This window comes from Thermobia domestica, chromosome 2, assembly GCF_964235325.1.
Source record: "Thermobia domestica chromosome 2, izTheDome1.hap1.1, whole genome shotgun sequence".
Taxonomy (NCBI): domain Eukaryota; kingdom Metazoa; phylum Arthropoda; class Insecta; order Zygentoma; family Lepismatidae; genus Thermobia; species Thermobia domestica.
In genome coordinates, this window is record NC_137455.1 from 119,659,662 (window position 1) to 119,685,857 (window position 26,196).

Genomic DNA, 26,196 nt, shown 5'->3' on the forward strand with positions numbered 1-26,196 from the left:
TTTATTCAGTAGTATGAGATATTTAGTAACAATTAAATACATTTATTATAGTAAGTAAGATAATATTCAACAAAGTGAAATAGTTTTAAGAAAGTTAACTTATGTGTACAACAAGTGAGCTGTGTAGCGAACGCATGATTGTGGCTCAAGCGACAATCCACAAACCAAGCTACTAGAGACGAAGGTTGCCGATTGGACACGACGGTATACGAAGCTCGTTGCATGAGAGGAATTTATCGCTGTTACTCAAGGTCGAGCGCAGAACAGCACACAACATTATAATCATATGAGTGATTTTGCTCTAGAGGAATAATAACGTAGAAATACACTTAAAATTAGTTAAATTATTTTAATTAATAGTAAATTAGGTGTAGTAGTATTAAGATCACAAAATGTTATCTCTCAAGAACAATCATAGGGTTCATTATCCTGTTCTAAAGGATAATGGCAAGCCCGAAACAATGTTCAGTAAACCAAGGTATTATTGTTTAGATTTGGGTGTTCTTAAGCACTTTATTGAATATAGTCCTACCTACAATGAATCTAAGGAACAGACGTTCAGATGTAATGTGCTAGGACTAAGATACAAGCACTATTATCTAATTGAATATTATGAGAAGAATTTTAATGTAGACGATCTGGTTGAATTGGGTTTTAGGAGGCATTTTTTGTCTATTTTAACAGGTATATTCGAGACGAATACCTTAATACGCAATTCTGTATTTTTTGCGATTAAAGACGAACAACTTAAATATAAGGTATGTGCTTTATTTAGTTGTGGAGCGAGCCAGGAGTTGGTGAATGAATGGCTAGGCAGATTCAGAAACAGATTTGTGTGTAGTCAGGCAGTGAGAATTTCAGATTTCATGACTACATTAGCGCAGTTTGAAAAACAGGCAAAAATTGGGGTATGTAGTCATTACTAGATTTAGTAGCCTTCGCCTTATTGTTTAAGCAAAGGACGCCATGGTTATCAGGTTGATGATGACCATGTAGGCATAAGAAATTTGTATATAGTATATTAATGGTATTATTAGGTAGAGATATACATAGGAATATTAGTATTTATAAATATTATTGTTAGGTAATTATTTTAATTAGCGAGTTAGTTTTAAGAAGTAAGTGAATGATAGAAATATGAGAATACGCATATATATATATATATATATATATATATATATATATATATTATTGTAGTGATAGTAATAAGGAAATAGAAATTTGACAGTTGTTTATTAGGATTTTAGCTATGTCTTTATGGCATATAGTTAATTTTAGAAAATTAGATTTTAGTAAGTTTATAGTGACGTAATTAATTTTAAGAAAAGATCAATTTTAGGGACATGACTATGGAGAAGAATGAGAAAATTTTGAATGATTTTTGTAATTAGAATTGAATCAGGGAAAAGTAGAGTTAAGGAAGGCAAGAAAGAATAAAACAACAAAAGACAATGAATGATGCAAATGATGTAGAATTAAGCTAGATAAGTAATTTTAAAATTAGGAAACAGTGAAATTAGGCAAACCTTTCATTAGGGAAAACTCTAATTAGGAAGGAAATCCCATTCTCGTCGAGTTGAAATTGGGCGATTACCGAACGTCGATGAAAATAATTTATTTATAAAATGACAAAAGTCTTCCGTGATATTTTCAAAGAGACACAAGAGTTGACTCGTATATCACGCGGAAAGCAGTGAATATTTTTTGTGTGGAGATATCCTTCATTTTTAGACTAGATCCTAGCGATACGAAATTAAGGTAAAATTAGCGTAATTATTAGGTAATCCAGTATCCTAGTATGTAAGAATAGGATAGCGAAGAAGAGTGGTTACAGAGATTTTAAGAAGTACCTAGTGAAACTAGAGTAAATAGTAAAGACTAAAATAGTTCATTATTTTAGTGTTATGACTAATCATGTAAAGTAGTCTAGTTTAATTTCACATATTTGCATTGGAGTGAAGAAAGAGAGAAATAGAGAAGATGTTGGAAGGAATGTGACTAGTGAGAAGAAGGAAATAGTAAATAAAATAGATTATAGGAGAAGTAGTAAAATATTAGATAAATAGAGTAAAATAGACGTAACGAACATTAGTAGATAAATAAATATGACATAGACATAAAAGTAGGAAAAATATGAATATGAAGAAGAATGGAGATATTTAAAAATAAATGATAAGTAAATAGATAAATAGTTATTAAAGAATACTAGAAGAAGAATATTAATAGAAATAAGTATTATAGAAAAGAAAGAGTGCATGCAACGTTGATATATATATATATATATATATATATATATATATATAAGAATTATTAGCACTAAGGTACTAAGTAATGGTATAACGAATATAAGAAAATAGAATATGTTGATAGATATAGCGCAAAAGAAGAAGAAAAGATTATAGATTTGGGGACAAGCAGACAAGGAGATTCTGCAAATGTAGCCCTAAACAAGTTAGAACATTTAAGAGATGGACAAGAATAACGGAGTCTGAGGACTGATTATGAGGTTCCATTTCACACGGAAGGCCCTGTAGGCATATGTTAATAATAATAATAGTGAACAAATAGTAATAAATATAATATAATAATAATAAATAAGTAATAATAATATAATATGTAATAATAAAAGATAATTAATGCGCGCGTTATAAAAGGCATAATTAATATAAAAATATTTTAGTCTTAGCTAATGAATTTGTTTTTAGGAATGGCCAACCAAAACAATGAAATTAGGTAGAATAAGTAATACGTCTATGCTCATCAAAGTGTTAAAATGTATTGAAATTATTGATTACGTTGGTAGGTTAAGAATATTTTCGTCACAAGTCGTTTTAGTGAAAAAAGAAGAGAAATATTGAGTATGAAGAAGAATTAAGTTTTCTAAATTAATATTATTTCGTCAGATTTTTATAATTTTGTATATATATATATTTTAATTCATTGTAAATGTGATAGCTGGAACCAATTCTCGATTAGGTTGGACGGCTAGTCGAGCAGCCGTTTACCAACCAAAGCTCTGTCGAATCTTAAGGAAATTTGAGATTCCATCGATTTTATCCCTGAATCTTAACCGAGTTTTTGTGTTCAGTTATCTAGTATTAGATATAATTCATTGTAGTATAAGTTAGAATAAGTTAAGTGGTTATAGATATATTCTCATACATATATACATATTTAGAATTTAAATGACTGTACTTACCCTACGCAGATTATTATTATCCACATTCTTTATGTCCGTTGTTTTTGTTTATTGTTATCGGAAGACATCATTATTTTAATTCACTATTTTTAAATCACTATTTTTGATTCACTACAAAAGTAATAAAAGCCAGATTGAGCAGAACATACTTAGACAGTAGCATTGATGCTGAAATTTGGGTTACACTAGTAAATAATTTACCACTGGAAAAGATGAAAACCACAAAACGCAGAAGGGACACGTTAAGACCACGGAATTGAACGTTTTTGTGATAATTTTGGAAAACACGGAAAAACTGAATGCCCGATAGACACCAACAAGGATTATTTTTATCCCTGTGATGTCGTAATATTGTAAAACGCCAGATTTTTGGAAAATTTAGAGTTTTTAAGTGCGTTTTCGACAACGTGTTAACATTGGATCAAGGTGCCGCGCTAATGGATGTGCCAACGGAAGTGCAGGTTAACCTTGGTTAAAAACTGCTGATTTTGCGGTTTCCGCTCAAAGTCACCAACAGCGTTGCAAACGATCTGGAGAAGAATTTTCTTCTTCATCAGTGAAAATTCAGTGTTCAGTTTTTTTTAAAAAATAAAGTTAAGCTGTGGTGTGACATATTTCAATTAGTAAAGTGTCACAAAAGTGAATATGTTATTATTATTAGTGAAAAATTTCGGATTTTCTTTAAAAATAAAGAATAAATACGACTACAAAGGTGAAAATGAAACTTTGCTTATACTGTCAACAAGTGTCCAAGTTGGCAAGTATGGACAATGAAGCAACGGAAATTTCCAGATTCTAACATGGCAACAGATAAAAGCTTAATTGCGAGAAACTAAGAGTCGCAATTAATACAGAGTGATTACGCTCTTGTTCTGTTTTCAGTTACACTCACGAGATGGAGTGAGTGTACACTTTTTAAAATGTATATGTTCTATGTTGTATCTTAGTTGAATGAAATGATTAAATAATTTTATATATATATATATATATATATATATATATATATATATATATATATATATATATATATATATATTAAGTAAATTTTGGGTGTAGGAAATGGTTTAATTGATCTATAAATATTTATTTATGTAGATATATATTCATTATTTATTTAATTTGTCAGTGTTATATTTTAGTTTTCATTTATTTTCACATACTTTGATATATATCTACAGGGTGTTTGTTGATTCACGATCTCCAATGAGATCTAATTCGGTAGCGTAGCTACTAATTTCTCAAGAAGGGGCATATGGCAGAGCCAGCATTTTAATTAACAAAATTTATAATTTAATGATTAATTTTATTTATTTTTGAGGATATTGGCTTTTGTGAAATATTAAAATTGTTTGGTGAAGGAGAATAACAGTCATAATTCAGGTCAATGCAATTTTGTAAAATTATATTATTTATGCCGTCAGCAAATGAAATAAACAATAACACATAATTGGTAGTCTGCGAATGCAGGAAAGAAATTCATGAAATGCGTCGGCTATAACATTCTGTAAAATTCCGAGTTGCATTGTAACATGTTTGTGACCATGAGACACATTCACGGATATGTAGAAATTGCCTAGAATCGGTAAATCAGAGCATGCCGAGTGTTGCAGTTTTTGTTCTCGAAATGAGGAAGGACTTTTGTTTCCGAAAGAAAGGAGGACACACGTGCCTGACGTCAGACAACGCCACCGAATTCCGGGAGTCAACACTGAAACAAAACCAGGGGACAGGAGGTCTCTAGGATGGAGAAGTTCCGAGTCTTTTGACGGAGAAGTACCGAGCCTTTAGAGGAAAGAAGTGGTGAACCTTTCGAGGGAGAAGTTCAGAGTCTTTTGATGGGGAAGTTCCGAGTCTTTGAAGGGAGAAGTTCCGAGTCTTTTGACGGAGAAGTACCGAGCCTTTAGAGGATGAAGTGCTGAACTTTTCGAGGGAGAAGTTCCGAGATATTGGAAGGAGAAATTAATTGTCACTAAGTTTCGAATGTGAATAGAAAGTACGACGTGAATCACAACATTAGTAACCCGATCTTTCGACAACTAACGGTTAATGTTAGTTATACCAGAGCATTGGATTGAGACGCCATCTCCAATGTGGACCATGTATTGACCAGAGACGCCTGTCAGCATCGATATCAACTTGGCGATATCGATATCAACCAAACAACCCCGGAGAGCAACATCAGGGATCGTCAACCGAAGACATCAATCGAGGTATGTGTGACTTCAAATTCAGAGTTCAAATGCTCAATGCTTGGTATGCAATGCTCTTCTGGCAAAGTTTCTATAACTGTTAGTCAATAATTGAATTCATGAGTTGTCATTTCGATTTAATCTCCAACAGAATTGTGCTTTATGCAAAACCTCTCGCATACAAAACAGTAATTTGCGCACTCATTCTAGACGGTGAGTGGAAGGTGATCTGCTCAATTCAACTTTTGCATCCCCATTTCTGGGCACGAATTGAGCGGGTTGTCAATATTGTGTCTGATCAGGGCCCACAGTTTGTCTCTCAGAAATGGAAAAAGCTTTTGTAACGAGCATCAAATACATCATATCTTGTTTTCTCCATACAACCCGAGGGCTAACGGGATCCTAGAACGTTCGCATCGAGTATTGAACCGTATAGTAAGATTGTTGTGCAGCAATAATCATTTAAAATGGAAAACTGTATTAAAGGAAAATGGAAAACCTAGTTAACTATTCATATAATAGTGCCATTGAATGGGCGCCTGCGGAATTGTTTTTCTTTTTCGGTTGTTAAAGGATTTAGGGAAAAATTTCCTTGGACTCCGGAATTACAGAATATGGGGAATTCAAGACGTCATATTCACGTTGAATCTAGATTGTTTTCAAAAAGAAAAAGAAAATTTCAAAATAATGTTAAAATTAAAGAAAGAAATTTAGTTATGGTTTGAACGCATTTTCTATCTGATGCATTCAAAAAGATTACTCATAAGTATATGCCTGTTCATACAGGGGCCTTATGTTAGAAAAATGCATCATAACTCTGTTTCGTTAAAAGACTTAAAGGGGAGAGAAGTACCTACACAAAATTTATTAAATGTAAAACTTTTCAATTGCTCCAGTGAAAAACGGAAGGAGCTGTTAAAAGATTTCAAATAGTTATTTAAAAAAATGTTATTAAATTTTTTTACAAGCATCTGGGAAAAATGTAACGTACCGGTTTACCGGTTTACATTAATACCGGTATGAATATTTTAATTGTTAAATGATCGATGGCTCTCGTATTGTGCAGTTGTGCTAGTTTATTTTATTATCGTTATGTTCGTGTGTTCGTGTTAGCTAGATAGGTTAATTGATGTTAGGCCGGTTTGGGAAACTTTTCGTTTCTTCTGTTATTGTATAATTATATAGATTTAGGCTATTATTCTATATCTGAGCCCACGTTCGATTTGTAAAACCTATACTGTTAAACAGAATATGATTATACATGAATAAATTAACCAGTGTCACAATGTGCTGTGTGTTGACGAAGAACTGCACTACGGTAACACAAATATAATTCCGATAGTAATAACACAATATTACTAGTACACTTTAAAATCATATTAAATAATTGAATAGAAAAAGTGGATTAGTATTACATACTTTATTAATTTGAAAAATATATTATTATTACTGACCAAGATTTGAATCCAAATCGTATGTATTGATTTACCATACATATATCAATAGTGCGTTAGACCTAGCGTTAGGCCTAATAATTATAATTCGGTGTAATTTTCTTTTGGTACTACCAGACTCAACTAATTGATAATAATGAGAATATTAAGACTGTTTATAAAAGAAAAATTATTAAGTTGGAAGAAAGCGAACATAATTCTAATGATAGTTTGTCGATATATTGATTTTTCTAAATTAATGTAATTAATAATAGTGTGAATTAATAATTATACATAATATTGGCAATGCGCCAGTAGTTAGGTATAAGAAAAAGAAGAAAGTGAATAAGACCAGCAGAAGACGGCTGTGCTAGAACTCAAAGTAAAAATTTACTATATTACGAAATTATTATTGTTTGTTTACTAAGGGTCAGTCCTACAATATCCTGATATTCTTTCTGATTACTATCAGTCAGAATTAGATATCAGGAAGTTGTCAGTTACTATAACCCGTGGTTCGTTCTACAATATACTGTGCCTGATATATACTCTGTCAGATAGTTAACCCGAAGCAAGGTTTTAACGGACCATTTGATTGGTTGGTTTTCTGAAAACAATTGAAACGTTATGCGTTATCAGTATGCTTGTTTAAATTATCCTATTGAAAACATGGGAAACAGAAATGAGTACCGGTACTTTTTGTTATGCACGTTATTATCTAGGGGTACACTATCATAAAGGCAAACACAAACTTAAGTAATAAACACTTTTTAGGCTACACTTGCATATGCATTGGTACTATATACATAGAAATATTGCTGTTCGTCCTTACAACCTGAGCTTCTAATTAATACATTTATTTTATATTCCACCTCTAAAAATATGTAAATTAGATTAATAATTTAGATATGTTTTATATATCATTCAATTTCAATAATTAAACTCTATATTTTATATAGAATATATTTCTTCATCTTCTAACTACACAAATTACATGGCGCTTATGTGCGGGCACTTGTAGCCAACGGGTACTACTTATCGTTATAAATTGGCATATATTCGAGCTAAAATGGTCTTCTATGCCTCGCTATATATTGAACAATCTCTTCATTGTCCTCGGACACCATCAACAATTATTCGATTTCGTCCATGATTCACTACACGACAACTAACAAGTAGCTGATAGCTGTTAACAGACAATTGAACTTCCTGTCAAAGTACCAACCAGCTGATAGGGTTTATCAGCCACCTGATTGTTATCAGGACATTGTAGAACACTTATCGGAAAAATGTCATGAGGATATTTATATCAGACAGATATCAGAAGATGGTAGGATTGGCTCTAACCTGTGAAAATTATGATTTTGGCCTAACCTAGAGACTTTTCAATTGCCGAGTTCTTCCAAAATTTAATTAACCTCATGTGGATTACACCCCTGCTGATCGCCATCATCCAGAAAAGAACAACAGTGGAGGAGTCCGATGATGGCAAAGGTTCTCGGCTACTTCAGACAGGAAAGTTAGCTACCGTCAGGCTCCTTAAACTGAGTAGATGTGCCTGATTTCCAGGTAAAAGGATTTTATTGTTTTGAACAGTTTATCTATCTGGAATATAAACTACCGTCTTGGAAAGATGTCGATGACGTAACACTTTTTGCGGGATCGGACAGTTTGGAAAAAGAGTATAAAACTGATAATAATTTTTGAAGAAATGTTCACTCCAAGTAATATGGGCAACTAAATTTCATTTGAGTTACGCATCTCAGCTATCTACCATGAAGGTCTCCACGTTACTATTAATCGTCACTAATATTTCGAAATTCATATTGTAAAATGAATCTCAAGTTTGTATGGATTTAAATTAAAACAGAACCTTCATTATTGCGTAGTCGGTACATTTCGTTGTTTACAATAAAACTTATGGTAGGATTAGGTTAGCTTTGGGATATGTCGTGAAAGGAGGTTGATTCACCTTGTGGCTCTTAATTTTATATGACTGACAGATTAGTGCATTGATCCATCACGATAGTAAGGATTTCAGACTATAATTTGAGTTTTCTTGTATGTTACTAAAATTGCGTTCCATTGTGATGTTGAGAATATCCTGTTACGTAGGCAGTAGTGTTCTTTTCATTAATCATACCATATGTACATAATTCGCTGTTCATTACTTTTTTGTAGTGCATAAAAATGTAATGTGTTGTCGTAGGGCTAGATACTTGATCCATATTTAGTATTCGCTATAGTTTTAAGACTCAGATGAAGTTATATAGTAGCAATATAGATTTAAGGACATTTAGAATACGAGTGACAGATAGGGGTATTTATGCTCTTTAATTGAACGTTCAATACTTATTATTAGATAATTCAAAAAGGGGATGGATCAACATTTGGTAGATTTTTTGTTTTGTTTTTCTATTAATAGTCTGTAAAACCAGTCATGATATGAATTTAGTATAAGATCAATCATTGTCAACTTCCGTAGTAGGCTACCTAGAATTTCGATCTCAGCGTAAAACGATAATATATTGTGATTAATGTACCGATTCCATTTAATTTTCTTGTGGTTATGATTAAATAGATCAAACGATGCAGTGAATAGATATACAACTTTATTGAACTGTTATGAATTACAATTGTAATAAATTACTAATCAAAGTGGATAGTATAGAAAATTGCGATATTGATGAAATTCTATCGTATAGAATGTTGATATAAAGTTTCTTTTAGAAACTTGTTTCCGTCTTGTAATAATAAACCGACCTCAAATAATAAAATTGTTATTCTAACTGAAGACCATGGTTTTGAATAAAACTAATTTGTTAAATCCATACATATATCAATAGAAATATCAACACTGATACATATAGAAGTTGTAATAATAGGAATATATACAGAATCTTATTGCTGGTTTACTGCTTAAGCAAGAACCCAAATATTATCTTCTATAACCGAGTGAGTTGCGCGTTATTTTGTTGGAACAAAACAATTTTCAATTAGTATTACAGAACTTAGTTTTTTCTTTCTTCTAGCCATTCAAAATTTATACTTATATACTATATAATGTTTAATAGTATTGAACAAAGTGGCTACACGAGCTAGGACTTTTTATTCTGATGTTTTGGTTCATTTTAAATAAATAACGTTAAAAGTATTGATTTACAAAGTGGAAATCCAATTCAGGATTTGCCTGGTATGTTTTCATTTTCTTTTATGGCGTAAAAACTTTGCATTTACAAAGTGGCAATCCAAGCCCGGATCCATTTTCATGGAAACGAGAGTAAATATTGAGTTTAAGTAACCGTGTAAAAATGAAGTTACATATCAAACTCACGGGCCTAATGTTGTGTTTCTGTTACGTGTCATTTAAGGATATGTGTTGTTTTGTTTCTGGGTGTACATCTGGGTATGGAAAATCAGTAAAAAGTGACACTCTTTTTAATCTACCGAAAATTTTTTTTCGTAAAATTAAAAAAAAAGTTTTCGAAAATACAAACGTTTTCAAGTAATATATGTGGTGACCATTTGGACGAGAAATTGATTTTAATTTATTGTAAACAGAAGGAAAGTAGAAAGCGAAACAAATTAAATTTAGTAACAAATACTGTACTACACTGACCACAACGATCCATAATTCCTCACAGGAATTGCCTGTGAAAAAGATGGTTCTCACTGGATTAGATTGGATTTAAGGTTAGCGTCCTGTTCATGCAGGTGACAGGTGAACCTACAGATTGACTTGGGATCCATACTACATAAACTCCAGTTTAGATTCGACCCTCTGTCTGCAACGCCAAAGGCGCGTGCGCCATCCTCATAGCCACGAGGGATCTCAGTTCTTACGTGAACATACTCTAAACGAAATCGAGTACTACAAGCGGAGACTAGCGATCTCCTGCTGTTGGTCTAAAGTTGTTAAATTGAGACCAGGATGCCACATTCTCTTACAGAGTCCGTCTAGACCTAGCAATGACACTTATGCACTTGTGTCCATCTGACAATTAAAAGTGAAATTTTAAAAGAACTTTAGCTACTATGGGAATTTTCACTTACATATGGATTTAATACTTACATTTAAAAATCAATGGAAAACATTGATATAAGATGTCCCTTGAAATAGAACTTCAAACAATGTTCAATATTCGGAGTTATCAAGGAAAGAAATACCGTGAGAACTTATGCCGAGAAGAGAAAATGCAATTTTATTTGTCCACATGTTATGTGTCCCTTATGTGTTTGCTTTTGCTCAGCATCGATAGTGCACAAAATTGCATAATTAAATCTTTAGACGACATTAAAGATAACGGATATCTGTTTAGTTAGAGAAGAAAAATTTCTGAAAACTCATTCATTACAATACCGATTACTGCAAAGCTTAGATAAGAGAAGAAAATACAAAAAATTCAGAAACTTCTTTGTTACTACATTATACATTAATTTTTGCACCAATTTTTTAAACATATTTTGTTACTAACGTTTTTTGTTAAACTGAATTCCAGAAGCTCTTTTTTTTGCAGGAAAATACACTACACATTGTTTGTAACTTTTTGTAAACTAAATTCCAGAGAACTTTTCTTGCAGAAAATTACACTACATATTGTTTCTAACGTTTCTGATAAACTAAAATGGAGAATATTTATTGTCATAACAATATACATTAACTTTGCACTAAACTGTTTAAGTACATTTTGTTATTAACTTTTTAAACTGAATTCCAGAAAACTTTTCTGTTGCGGAAAAATATACTACATATTGTTTTTAACTTTTCTGATAAACGGAATATAGATAAACTTTTCAGTAACATTTTTGTTACAACACTGTTCAAATAAGTTTTGCACTAAAATTTTTTTTACTAAAAATTATTTACTAGCCTGTCTAGAAGCGACACTAGGCTGATGAAGACTGGGGAGCCCTGTTAGTCACAATAGAAGATCACTTTGCATTATAGAAGGAAATATGTGAGAGAGATGAGAATAATACGATATTTATCTAGGAGTTCAGGTCAAGATGATTAGGGGGTAACGTATAACAATAGAGCTTGAAAAGAAGATGGAAAGGTGTATAGTAATAACTTGGTCTGGACGCGTGAAGTGAAAGGTATTGCATAGTGTCGAGAAGAAAAGGATGGTGACGGGAATAGCGATCAGTGAGCAAATTACTGCATAAAGTTTCTAAGTGCAATTAAAGAAAAGCAAATGTAATGAGAGAGTATAGATCACGGGTGGGACTAGGTAATGAAATAAGACGGGCAATGTGAAAAGCATATAGTTCTCAAGAACTGCAAGCTTGTTATAGTAGGATGATGGTGCGGACATCCGGGCTGGAAAACCGTAAGTAAGCACTGGTTGAAGGAATACTTCATACGTATTGAGAACAAGCCGGGAAGAGAGATCCCAAGTAGTTCCGGTTAGTCTCTTCAGTAGATTTAGTCTATTATATGCCTTAGTTTTAACAGAATTGAGCTGTGGTGTCCAAGTGATATGATGGTCGAAAATGAGGCCAAGATAAGTGACAGTTTTGCTAGGATGCAATGGTACATTATTGACGTATAATGAAAGAAGTGATGAATTGCGATGTACTTTTGTGCGTTTGCGAGGTGGGATGTAAACTATGGCTTGCGTTTTACCGCCATTAATTGTTAAGTTCCATGTTTGGCACAAGTGTGTAAAGCGACTAATAGCTTCCTGGGGTACTAGATTGATTTGTGGAATGATGCGGCAAAACACAAGAAATGCCATATCGTCGGCGTACTGAAAGAGATGGACAATTCGTGATAGGTCTGGAAAGTCAGCAACAAAAATTAGATATAACAGAGGCGATAAATCAGATCCCTGTGGGACGCCAGAGAGAGAAAGAAAAAATGGAATGTGAAAGCTCAGAATTAATGGCAACGTAAGTAAGACGGCAAACAAAAAATATATATATGAGCCGTATATAGGTCTTAGTAAGCCGGAGTCTGACTACTTTGTAAATGAGCGCAAAATGCCATACTTTATCAAATGTTTTTTCGAGATCAAACAGAAGAAGGCAGGATGGTTGAACCAGATTATAATAGTTCATGATGAGCATCGTGGAACGGAGTAATTGATCATTAATAGAGTAACCTGGGCGGAAAAGAGCTTGATGGGTGGAATTGAATGTCTATCGTTTAAATATGGATCCGTTCAAAGATTTTACTGAATGTGAACGTTAGCTGGATTGGCCACGAGGGAATGGCACTTGGAGGTCTGTTAGGTTTCTGAAACATTAGACATTTTGAAACTTTTCAGTCAGTAGGGTAGAAGCCACTGCGAAGAATAAACGTAAAGATAAGAGAGAGACGTTGTAGTAGTGCAAGAGAGCATTCTTTGGTATGTCCGTAAGTTATGCCATCGAAGCCTGGGGCAGTGTTTCTCTTACGCTGAACCCAGTGCTTAAAATGACATTAGATGAGGTGACGGTATGGAACAAATATAACCCCTTAGAGCAGTAATTTTGACAGAACCCTAAATAGCATCTCTACTCCTGTCATTTTTACACCATTTTTGACGTGAAAATCTATAGAAAGAGAGAGAGAGTGAGGACTAATATGTCAATGTTTTACTCCCCACTATCATCAGCTTAGTATTTAATGAATATTGTTTTCCGGTGAATTCCATTGTATTGTATTGTATCCACTAGTATTTAATGATTCTTTCCAATCTAATTTCCATTTTCAAAAAAAATCTTCTGGTCTCGTCTCGTCTCCTAGTCAACACTAAGTTTCTTATAATTGTAGACGCAGAAGTCCAGGCAATATGAAAAGAATAATTTGGAATTTAAAAAAAGAGCCCTGTCAATGCCGGATCGAAGTTAAACATTTTAAGACGGGTGGTACGGTATTTTGATTATTTTAGAGGGATAGAATTGCTCACACAAATGTTGAAAATACCAAGAGCACAAATTCTGTCATTGAATAGGGTGATAGGGAACTGATATTTACATTCGAAACAGCAGCAACGAAATCTTTGATAGTACAAACATATTTGTTGAGTCAATGCTAACGTTGCACTTATGTGTAATATTTTGTGTCTGTAGACAAATCAGTTACCGTATTTCCCGAGAAAGAATGGAATGCCATTAAAAGCCACAATAAATCCCTGGTCCTTCCTAATGTTTCCGTGTTGGCAGAAGTCACGGCTTTGTTGATCTAGTAGCTAGTGACCGTATCTTTGATTTTTGTTGCATGATGTTCTGTGGTTTGGTTTCTGGAGAGTGAGCATTGAAAGCACTACAGTAGTTCATATCCAACTCTAAAATCTAGTTCTCGTTCTTTAAAGCATCGCTTTTGACAAACGATGTAAATACGTATCAATTAATCAACAAACCGAAGTCTCATCCACTGCCGACGTTAGCTTTTTAAATCTGGGGGATCGGATGAATCAAAATCAAAATCCTCTTTCCGACAAAAGTTATATATACAAAGTAGTATAGTTTCTTTAAATATGTTTCACTAAAATCTGGGGGTACGCGACCCCCGACCTTGCCGCTAATGACGCCCTATCTCATCTCAGATTCAGAGAGCTTTTCAGGAAGGACCTCTGAAGATTCTATATTTCTCTTTATAAAGGTAAAGGTAATTGAAATTTCGCGTCCCGAATTCCATTTCCATATTTTTTCTAGGACACAATTTTAAAATATACATTCTAAGTTCAAAGAGTGAGCCGTCTTGCCATCCTTTCTACAACTGTTGCTTCAACGAATGATCACATTCTCGCTACTTTGGGACTTGGGCCTCGCCTCCATTGCATCCGAATGCGACTGCGAACGCGAATGCGAATGCGAACTGCGAATTCATGTGCCTCTACTACATCCGAAGTTTTGTGAATGCGAATCAAGTTGTAATATCTCTTTCAAATCTTCAATGTGAAATATTTTTGCTTGAAAATTCATATCTTAAAGTTTTCAGAGCAATAATAATAATAATAATAATAATAATAATAATAATAATAATAATAATAATAATAATAATAATAATAATAATAATAATAATAATAATAATAATAATACTGTATTAATTTCCTTTGTGTGCAAAATAGAGTGAATGTCGCAAATGTCGCTCCTGTTATTATTATGCTTCTGTGGTAACCGCTATGTTCACTTTAAAATAAATAAACTAAATAAAATTAGAGATTGCAAAATCAACCAACTTTCTAAGAAAATTTTCTCCATGAGTAAAAAACCGTTTTTGCTATTTCAAACATATTAATCAATAATTATATGTATTCGTAAAATCATTATTTGAGGAACAAAGAGGAAATATAAATTGAATAAAAAGTTGCGGTTCGTGTATTAATTAGATCTTCATATTTTAAAGAGAAAACAAATGAAATTATAAATATCTTCCACTGCCGATAATTTGTTCACGACGTGTCATTTGTGGTAATCTGGATGAACTTGGATCCACAATGGAACTTTATAAAAAACACAATTTATTAAAACATCAACATCTATTTCCATTATTATTTTTATTTTTATCTCCGCACCTCGCACCGTCGACTACTTTCACGCAAAAAGAACTTTCTTCTCTCACGTAGCGCTCAATTTCTCTGCAGACGACGCTCCATTCGCATCAATTCGGACGAACAATCCCAGCATGTTGGGATCGTTCGCATTCGCATCTTTTCGTCGGTTTTCGCAATTTGCAGGTCGGAACTAGTCGAGGCACTCCAATTCATTTAGGCGCGCTATACATTACGAGATCAATCCTAGGAAATATCTTAGGATTTATCTTCGGAAAAATGTTATGACATATCTTGTAGGAAATCTTACCCTTGTGTGCCATACACGTGAAGATTTTCCTGTCTGACCGAATGACGTATATCAACATTGTGAAATAGTTCTATTTAATAAAAGTATAAAGTTGATGCTAACCACTGCACATCCCACTGATATTAATATCAGGCGCTATATTGTTAAATTGGATACCTCTAAAAAAAAAAAAAAAAAAAAAAAAGAGTCAGAAGGGTGCTGGTATACTTTTGGCGCACCATATTTTAGAAGATTTACAAGTAAAATTTAATACTTTGCATGAAAAGACATATTTATAAGGAACAAATTTTTTGGAAGCAACATAATTAAATACAAAGTAATACACCTGTATTTTATGTTTACAACTGTAGGGTTACTAGTGTAAAATCATTATAAATGTTTTAACGACGGTTAAAATAGGTGAGACAATGTTTAGCAGAAAGGGTCCAGCTATTTTTTCTAAGAAATGCTACAATTTCGGTAGTTTATATTCACATTAGTTTAGTTTAGGTTGGTTCAGGTTAGTTACGGTTATGTTACGTTATATTATATTAGTACATGGGTCCAACACAATTTTCAAAAAGTGATAGAATTTCGCTTACTTCTATTAATATTAAGCTAGTTAACTTCATTAGGTTAGATTTAGTTAGGTTGTGTTAGGTCTAAGTACTTGCATCTTCCATTTCTCCTGTAAATTTTGTATGTTCTGCTTACTTCTGGACCCCTTCTGCGAAACTTTTACGTAAGTGAGTGCATATGAAAGTTGACCGGTGTTACTATTTTCCACCACCGGTGTATTTCTGCATAGTTTACAGAAGCTATAATTTATGTTTACGAGTGGAGCGCTACTACCACGATGCCATGACAAGTGCTATTCAAACTCGTATCATTGCCAAAACGCACTCGAATTCACTACATCAACTGACGCGCCTGCTTCCTTCGCTCGCACCCCCTCACTAACGCTCGGGACTCCGCTTAGCCCTGCTCTGACTCGGTTAAATAGCATTCGTACTTTCTAGAAACAACCTAGCACAACTTGGTTTGCGTTTTTTGCACTATAGTTTTTATACTATATATATATATATCTTGACCCCGTATTTGTACGCAAATCGTAAAAGAATTGTAGTTTATCAACAATTGCTTTTGTTGGTCCCCTTCAGGGATTTTATCTATGCTATGTAAGATATTTTCATGTCGGTCAACGCAAATCATTTAGGAAATAGTGACAAATTATAATTTTTCAACAATTATTTCGAGTGGTACATCTAAAGTAAACCTGCACGATCAGAAGATACCTCATCATTTGTGTTTTCATTTGTTTTGTTTTCACTTTCTCTCACCTGATGTCGCTTAAATCGAAATCTTACGAATTTTCTTTCCGAAATAGAGCGTGCTCTAAACAAGAGAAATCTCATAGGATCGTTCAGAACACAGGAAATGACATGGGATCTGTTGCCATACACGTTCAGATTTTGACTCTAGGATAAATCGTAAGAGATTTCCTAGGATCTATCTTATAGTGTATAGCCGGCCTTACACGTGCTGGGAAATTCGCATTCGCATTCGCAATTGCATTCGGATGCAATGGAGGCGCGGCCTTATGGTGACCGTCTCAAGGAACTAGGGACAGAAGTACTGGCATTTCAAATATGCCTGTATTAAGTATCACATATTTTGATTATACTCTGCTAGGCTTGTCACACAGACTGGATCGGTCGGGAAAGGACCATATTTGTATTTCCCAACGATAAATGCTGGGAGTTTATGTAAAGGTCTTTGGGGGGCGGCGGTCGCCCCATCTGCCCTCCCCGTTCATCTGCCAGTGGTCCACACAAACTCACTTGGTCGTTGATCAAACTGAGAACTACTAGTACCAGAAGTAAGCACTCTATAATGGAGTCACTGTGTTTCCTGGCCCCTATTATGATATAAGAACTAGTAAGATAGTGCTTGTTGTTTAACGAAAAACATCGGAGAAGCTGCATATAAATTTTTGAAATTATCTGAAGTAGGTTTGGGCGCTAGGACGTTATAATATAGCTATTTTATAACATCCTTGGTTTGCCTTGGCTACACTGACGTTTTCATGGAGAAATAAGCAGAAAGAAAAATGAAGGAATGTAGTGGTGGAAGTTACGAGAATAAGAGCGTAAGGGGTTAGTGCATGCTTTATATTTTTTCCCGCTGTTTAATTTATGTTGTATTGTAACTCGTAATATTATGTATCTGATATTATGAAATCCTTAAGATTTTGCTTTTATTAGCTCCACGAATTATTCCCTTGCACTTAATACGTTAACAGTATGTTTATAGGCCTAATCAGTTTTGTTCTAACCGACATGTGGAGTATTACAACTGCTGTACATAGTTATGACGAGCTATAAAAACAGTGTATTTTCTGCTAACAGTCGTCTGCTTAAGAATAATTAACGTAACATGTATTATTGCCTAATCTTTATACTTAATCTTGCCCAAATTTATCGGAATGTTTAAAGGCGTCACTTATACAGTTAATGAAATTAAGATTGGATTAACCTTACAATGCTCGCTTCAGCTGGTATGCTCACTCAGAAACGAGAAATTGTATTCTCTTAATTTTTATGAACATTTTTCAAAACTTCTCTAGCCTCAAGCTAAACCGTTCCTACCTCTATCCCTACTCCACTTAATTATCCCTATCTTATTCTACTCTGCTATACCCTTTTAAAGAGGCCGTACTTATCGATGCGCAGCTGGAGAGTGTATTGTAAAGTTTATCCTTAAGATTTCATACGGAATTCACTCAGGCTACCTTACATAAAATTCCATGCCGAAAAACCCTGGTATGTTGGTGTGGAAGGGAGAAGGAAGAATTAATCATTTATTATTTCAGTATGTGCTCAGAGGGAAAAGGATGAAAATGGGAGTTTTGTTCCCCTTCAAACCCAAATGTGACTTCTGACATTTCTGGTAAACGATGTCTGTAAGTGAAGAACGGCAATAATATATTAGTAAAATATGCTTTACGACTCTTAATGTATCAAAAAACTCAGTTTCCCACACAAGAATTTGCAGCTTTGAAGAAAATTTTCAGATCCTTATCTTAGGCCGTGTCCAAAAGTGTGCACTTTCGAGCATGTATTGAGGTAGTGGGAAGATTCTAGAACATTAGCCCGCATCCATTGAGTTGTAATAAAGTAAGAAGTCAACCTGACGACCAGGGTTGGACCCACCTGAAAAAAAAACATCTTAAAACCCACCTGGGTTTTTGACTTGGCAAGTCTTTACTTTGACTCCAACTGTGACTTTAATCGGTTCTTATAGGTTTAGTAACATTGTGGCCCTCGTACTTATAGTATAATTTTTAACTTCGTATAGTAACATTGTGGCCCTTGTACTTATAGTATAATTCTTAACATCGTATAGTAACATTGTGGCCCTTGTACTTATAGTATAATTCTTAACAGAAGTCACAGTTGGAGTCAAAGTAAAAATTTGCCTTTGACTTTTTTGTTAGTGTATTATTGGTACAACTAAGGTGATCACATTGAAAGTTATTTTTATCAGATTTTAAACTTTCTTTGGGCGAATTATATGCTTTCATGTTAAGATGTTAACATAGACAACAATATTCAACATAAGACCTATGTAAAGCTCTAAATGCACTGTATGAATGAATGAATAAATAAAAACCCTCACCTTAGCTTGAGATAATTGTAGAACAAATTAATGTGCGGATTATGCTTATAGCCTATTTGAAGTAAAGTAAGCGATTGTATATTTTAGAAAACACTTTCCGTGAATAGTGTGTTTTTTGACTCGGCGCCGCCGAGGGACGTTATCTCTCATACGTTGACGGGTTTAAGGTCATAGGTGCCGGTACTAACAGTAAACATGTAAATACATTAGTAAAACTATTAGTATTATTTCTTACCTTTGATGGTAACAAAAGTATTCAGTAAAATTTGGTTTTCCAACAACAGTTAAGTTCAGTCATTTGTTGCCAGCCTTCAAATAAGCATTCTGTAGAATCAACCCTAGCAATAACGTAAAAATTGTCAAAATTAAGAAGCTTAATGCTTGGAGCTCCGAAGACTACGTAACGCTTACTATTTCAAGTGCTGCACTCAAACTTCAGTATTAATGGAAGTTTCGATGTACAGTAAAGAAAGCTGCATTTTCAGGAAAACCCGTCGTGAAAGAAGTGTTCGGGAAATTCCCGCAATTGTACTCACAAAGGATCGAAAGTGAATACTTCAACAATAAATCTATTTATTTTACGCTGGAGGATATTTCATTTCATTTTAGACATTTTGAAACATTTACTTTATAAAATATGAATTATAGGCCTATCTTTGTTAATTGTTTTAAATTAATTTTCGGAAAAGAACGGTCTTGCAAAAGTGCTCGGGTAATTCCCGTAATTGAATGCACAAAGCATCGAAAGTGAACTTCAACAATAAGACCATTTATTTTACGTTGAAAAATATTTAAGACATTTTGATGAATTATGTCTTTGTTTTAAATTAATATAGCTATTTGGTATTCATATTTGGCGAACGTCACTGAGGCTCCTAGGATGACTCGATCTACATTTGTTAGTTTGTCTGCCTTTACCACACAGTGTTCAACTTTCGGTCTTTTAAATTTTCAGGATACAAACCAGAGACACTAAATTTTCTGTTTAGATTTTGGCAGCATACCAACGTAAAATTACAAAATGGCGCGCTTTTTTTTTAAAAAAAATAGCTGATATCCACTAGCGAAAATCCCGGGGGATGATGGGGACATATCCCCTACAATCTTGGAACTGTCCCTCTCAATAATCCGATTGGAAATATGTATTTTAGGAAGAAACGTGATGATTTGTGTCCAACTGTCACAAAGGAAAGTGAGATGATATTGATACCTCCCAGAATAAGCCTCAAATCTGACCGCCTTCCAATGTTGAAGACAACTCTGCTCCCCTACCCATGTTGCCCCGGAGTCCCACACAGGGGACATAAAATATGACGATATTATTATTGCTTTACAACTTTAAAATCAGACTGGCAACATTGAAAACTGTTCACAGGGAATGATCATATTTGGATCATCCCTTGTAAACAGTTTTCAATGTTGCCGGTCGAATTTTAAAGTTATAAAGCAATAATAATGTCGTCATATTTTATGTCCCCTGTGGAGGACGCGGAGACCGACATGGTAATCCTCCTCAGCATTGTTTTTCGCCTTCATAAATATTTTGTACATCGCATATATATATATATATACTGTTACCCGTCCCCCCGATGTTGAAGACAAATTTGCGCCGCTGCTCGCTACAGAGCACAATTTTAGGTCTTTCAAGTTGAAAATTTCAAAGTAGAAGCACGAGAGACTAAATTAGCTGTATATATTTTGGCGGCATAAAATTTCAAAATGGAGTCCATTTTTCAAAATAGCGGGTATCCATGCTACAAGGTGCAATTTTCGGACTTTTTAAGTTGATATTTTGAGGGTAGAAGCACAAAACATTCTAAATTTGCTGTATAGATTTTTTCGGCGATCCAATATAAAATTTCAAAATGGCCGCATTTTTTTCAAAACAGCAGTGAGTAGAAAGTTGTTGCAAGTTGTGACAATGACACTCATGAAATGTAAATCATATTTTAACATTTTTACCCCAAAGAGATTGAAATATTTGGAAAAAACCCAATAAAACCCGAAAAAACCCACATGGACCCAGTTGGGTTGGGTTTTTTCAAAAATACCCGGGTTTTTTCAAACCCTGCTGACGACACTACTCGAGCAGACGGTTCTATCAAATTTTGACAGATTTCTTATATTTTCAGATTAGATTAGGTATTTGGTAGAACCATCTGCTCGAATGAACCCAAAGAAAAGAACCAACCTGGCTACTAACCCACCTTCGCCTATATGTATGGACCAGCACTCTAGAACCGTCCCGGATAGGTTTTTTAGTTGCCGGGTTGAGTACTGTCTTTATTACGACCCAATGGGGATGCGAACCAGTGTTCTAGAACCCTCCTGAGGTAATGTGTCTGATTAATACAAGAGAAGTAGTTAATTGGTGAAACTGTTACACAATTATTATTTTTAATTAAAACTTGCTTTGTTCAGAGGTTTTAGTGTGCTTTAGTATGAATAAAATAGTAATTTCTGGAATTACTTTTATTTTTTTAGTTATCTCTGAGAATTCAGAAAATATGGCTCCAGTGAATGAGTCGGCATCCTGGTCTGATTTAAAAACTGTCACCTCGTTTGACGAAGGTAAGTGGATTATTGTATTTCAATTTTGTGTTCTGCTAAGCTAATCTGTATTGAGTACAAAAGAAAGTCGAATATACGGAAATACAGAAGATGAACTTGTTCGAAGTAGTGAGAATACGTAAAATACTAGGTTAAATTCAAAAAAGAAAAATCTTAAGCTATTGTTACAGTTTCGTGCTACATTCTGCCTAACTTTAAGTAAGTAATTACACAGAACGTAAGTACAGTGGACACTCTCTTAACCAACTAATCTTTAATAGCCTATCTTGTAAGAAGTGTCAGCCACGTCGGTACTCCACAACAATATAGAATTCGACCAATCACATTTTATAAAAATAGATTTTTGTGTTTTTAAGCTGAAACATGTTTTCTTTGCCGTAGTAAATGTATTTGTAAAATACAGTACTGTACTCTATTCCATGTGGTAGGCTCAGTCGTATATTTTTCAGTTTTATGTTTTTCGTCCAACAATACCAACATCTTAAACAAGTGTGTGTAGTTTGCGTGATAGTCTAATGTGGTTTATTCAGTATAAAGTATTCAACTGAGAGTCACTGGAGCAGCTTGTGGTCGAAACTTTTGATTTTTGTAACTTAAATTGATTGAACTATAATACTGTGAGCTTTTTTAACCATTATAGAAATGCTATACAATTTAGGAGCTAGAAATTAGTGATTTTCGTTTATCGTTATCCAACCAGTGTCCGATCTCGTCGATGTCGGTTAACAGGGAATCTACTGTAATGCATTTAATACTTGATGAGCGAAATACAGTTAAAGGCATATTTTACAATATAATTGGCGGGGGAAAATATTCAAAAGATGAGACATATACCAATAGATTTTACTGAGCTGAATAAAATTATAATGGTGAGTATAAATACTCATACGTAATTTTTGAGAAAATAAATATTTTTATTGACCTAAAAATAATGCTGTACGATCACTGTACCACTTATTAAGACGAAACAGATTAAACATACAGTCATGAAGTTTTTTTATTATGCCAGTTGATTGATGACAATACCCAGTGCCTAAAATTATCATTAACTCTTATACTTGAATCTTTGTTCAACTGTAATGTTGTCCATAGATGAAACATACCAATGGATGGATGATATTGAGCTGAACAGAATGAGAAGATTGAGGATAAACTCTAATCTGTAGTTTTCGAGAAAATTGAGAATAACTACTTTTTATAGCACCAAAAGGTATGCCATTTATTGCTAATAATAATTTGTAGTTCTTACTCTACAGGTACAGATGGTTTGTTCATTTCTGTACTACATATGAGGGGTACAAGGGGAAAAAACGCTAAGTCCAAATTACATGATTTTGAGTTATTAGTCCCTTCGGACAGCTGAAGGCGACATCTTACCAATAGTATAACAACACTGCAAAAGTGACAACTGGCTTCCATTTTCTAAACGATCAAAGAAATCCCATATAAGGAAGAACCCGCTTTATCCATGCTTTAAAACTGTTTTCCTGAAAAAAATTACGAAATGTGACTTAGCGTGATTTTCCCCTGTACTCATCATATGTAAAGAAAGTACAGTGTTATCTAGCAGATTTTTATTTATTTTTGCTTGTGTTCAAACGGTGACATATACTCCTAACAAGGATGCATATACTAACAGTGACGTAAATATTTGTAATTATTATTTGCACGCCAAATATGAATGTATATTGAAATTCAATACCGTTTATAAATTTTTTGGAAAAAAAAAATATTTCATACGTCCACCTTTACAGTGTAAACTGGGATATTATTTTTGAATGAATTGGAGAATATGTTAAGGTATTGTATGAAGTAAAGGAAATTATTTTTATTTTGTCAGGGAACTGTGGAGCTGTGGAAAGCGTAAAAGTGTCACGTGCAATTGAGTGCTTTTCTCCTCCGAGTCTTCTCGTAGAGTCGCTTGTAGAGCAATTATGTAAATTATTAGAGACTGATCCTCATCGCCAAAAGCAGTTGTATTACGGTAGGTATAACTTCTTTTCCTATATAAGTCCTATCAGCTAAATCTACATTTTATGTGAAACATAATTTACTATATTCATTTTACAGTGAGGACTTCCTTATGATTAAATTAAAATCATCCCTGCCTTTGGTAGGGAAGACCTCCTTCGTTTCTCGGTGGAAGCTCATTAGTTTGAATCCTACGTAAAGCTGTAGGTCTTCGTCTAATATGGTCTCAGTGCTCAAAAGGCTTGCTAAGCTTCAAATCACCGATCAAGCATCCTTGTACAAACAAGTCTCTTCCTTACTCAAGAATTGCGATGTTAGCGCTGCAAGTATAGCTATAAAGATCACCAGTTTATTTTATTTATGTTATTACAAGATATGAGGAGAAAATACATTGCTGTCACTGTGCTCGGTATGCAAACGATTCTTATCGCTGGAGACAACAGCCCTCCATTCACCATACCTTTCCAGTCTCTCCCGATGCTACTGAAAACGTTCTCAGCGGTCAGCAGCTGCCATGGTAGTCGTGGGAAAGAAACACGGGAATACTGATTTTCCTTTAAAAATCTGCATTCGTGCGCTCACATGGACTGGGAGGGGGGGGGGGAGGACGAAAACTGTGATTGCACTGGATGTTGTTATCCTATTATTTTGGGCGGCGCGGACGATTCTTGCGTCCAAGCGTTTTATTTTAGGCATAGTTTCCGCATTGAGGATAGAACCCTTACCCGCACGCCCAGATGAGTTGGGAGAAAATTCTGAATTACGAAAGGAAAATTAAAGTAAATTGTTTTTGTTGAAATTTAGCCTCTACTTTCGTTACCGAATGAGACGTGGTCCTACAGTTTAAGATGGAATCCGGGCCATCGTAATGTGTTCAGATTTCTAATACTGTCTCACCGAAAACCGAACCCGAGAACATGTGCATCAAAAGCCCACACGCTAGTGAGTAGACCAGCCGAGAGGGCTGGCGAATTGAATGTGCTTCCTTTACATTAAATTTATACCAGGATGGCAAAATATGGATGTATATTTTTACAGATCGAAGTACACCCTTTTGAATTAAATGTAAAATACTTTCAGTGCACTAGTGAAAACATAATATACACAGGGTGGCCCAAAACTAGATATACAGTCCCGTATTGATCAACTCATTGCTTTTTATATAATTTCTTATTGTTAGCCATCAGGTGGACTTAGTTTTTTATTTGTTCTTAATGCATTTTTACTTATATCTTAAGCTCGAATCAACCTAAGCAAATAGACCTATAAACTAGAATGTTATATTTGATCAATGTAGGGTGTATAGCTACTTTTGGGCCATCCTGTACTGCTAAATGGGGAATTTTTAATAAAGTCATTATCAAAGTTTTCTATCATATAGATGTTAGTGTAACCAACTACCTGAGCGAAAAATCAGAAAATGGCCAAAAAAGTGAAATTATGGTTTGACATTCTCGTATAGATTGAATTCATAAGAATGTGATTTACCTTCCTCTAAAAAAATGTACATATCATATGATTTCATCTTCGATAGAAGTAAAAGTTGATTACAGTATTCAAACACATTAAATAAAAATTAAAAATAGTATAAGATAAATGCAACGAAGAATAAATTTCGTTTGAATTAGCAACAAATAGGTAAATAGATCATTCTTAGCTAGCAGGCTTAATATTGGACTAAGGAAAAAGTTGGTCAGGTCCTATGTATGGAGTATTGGACTGTATGGTTCAGAAACTTGGACATTACGGAAGATAAAGAAGATAAAATGAGCAAAGAGAGTAACAAACGAATATACTTTAAAACGGGTAGGAGAGAAGAGAACGCTTTTAGCCAGCATCCTTCGTAGGAAGGCCAATTGGATTGAACACATCTTCCAAAGAAGTGGTCTTCTTCATACCGTCATAGACGGAAAGCGAGGAGTAGGAAGAAGAACACAACTGATCGATGATTTGAAAAATAGAAGTAAATATTGGGAGTTGAACAGGGAAGCTGAAGATTGAGAAACCTGGAAGAAATATTTTCAAACCCAAACCTAAAATTATATATATATAAAAAAAAAAGTACCTCTTTAGTCCCAGGACTTGCCAAATGGCAAAATACTTAATAATAATAATAATAATAATAATAGATAAAAAGTCTCAATTTGTGTTATACTGGAAAGCCAGTTTGCCTAAATATTTTCCTAATAGCGAAAACAATTAGCATACAAGGAATCATTGGTACTTGAATACTTATCGCACTGGAAGGCACCATTATAAAAATTATATCTGGTGCCCACTTAACAATTTTTCTGTTCAATAATTTCTGGCAATCCGTATTTTCAGACCATTCTGGACCCATATTCAGGCTAGAAAACCTCCTTGAAACTAATATCCTCAGCGTGCA

General features: G+C 34.1%; 1 protein-coding gene across 2 annotated transcripts in view; it reads left to right on the forward strand.

The window, feature by feature from the left end:
- The first annotated feature begins 17,434 nt into the window (after positions 1-17,434).
- LOC145675111 (eukaryotic translation initiation factor 2-alpha kinase 1-like) overlaps positions 17,435-26,196 on the forward strand; it is a 61,637-nt gene continuing 52,875 nt past the window's right edge. The window contains exons 1-3 of one of the 2 annotated variants that reach the window (XM_081745487.1): positions 17,435-17,746; positions 21,753-21,839; positions 23,680-23,823. In XM_081745487.1, coding sequence (XP_081601613.1) covers positions 17,701-17,746; positions 21,753-21,839; positions 23,680-23,823 — 277 coding nt within the window. In that variant the 5' untranslated portion in view covers positions 17,435-17,700. The remainder of the gene's footprint in view (positions 17,747-21,752; positions 21,840-23,679; positions 23,824-26,196) is intronic. The other variant, XM_081745481.1, reaches the window with a different exon arrangement.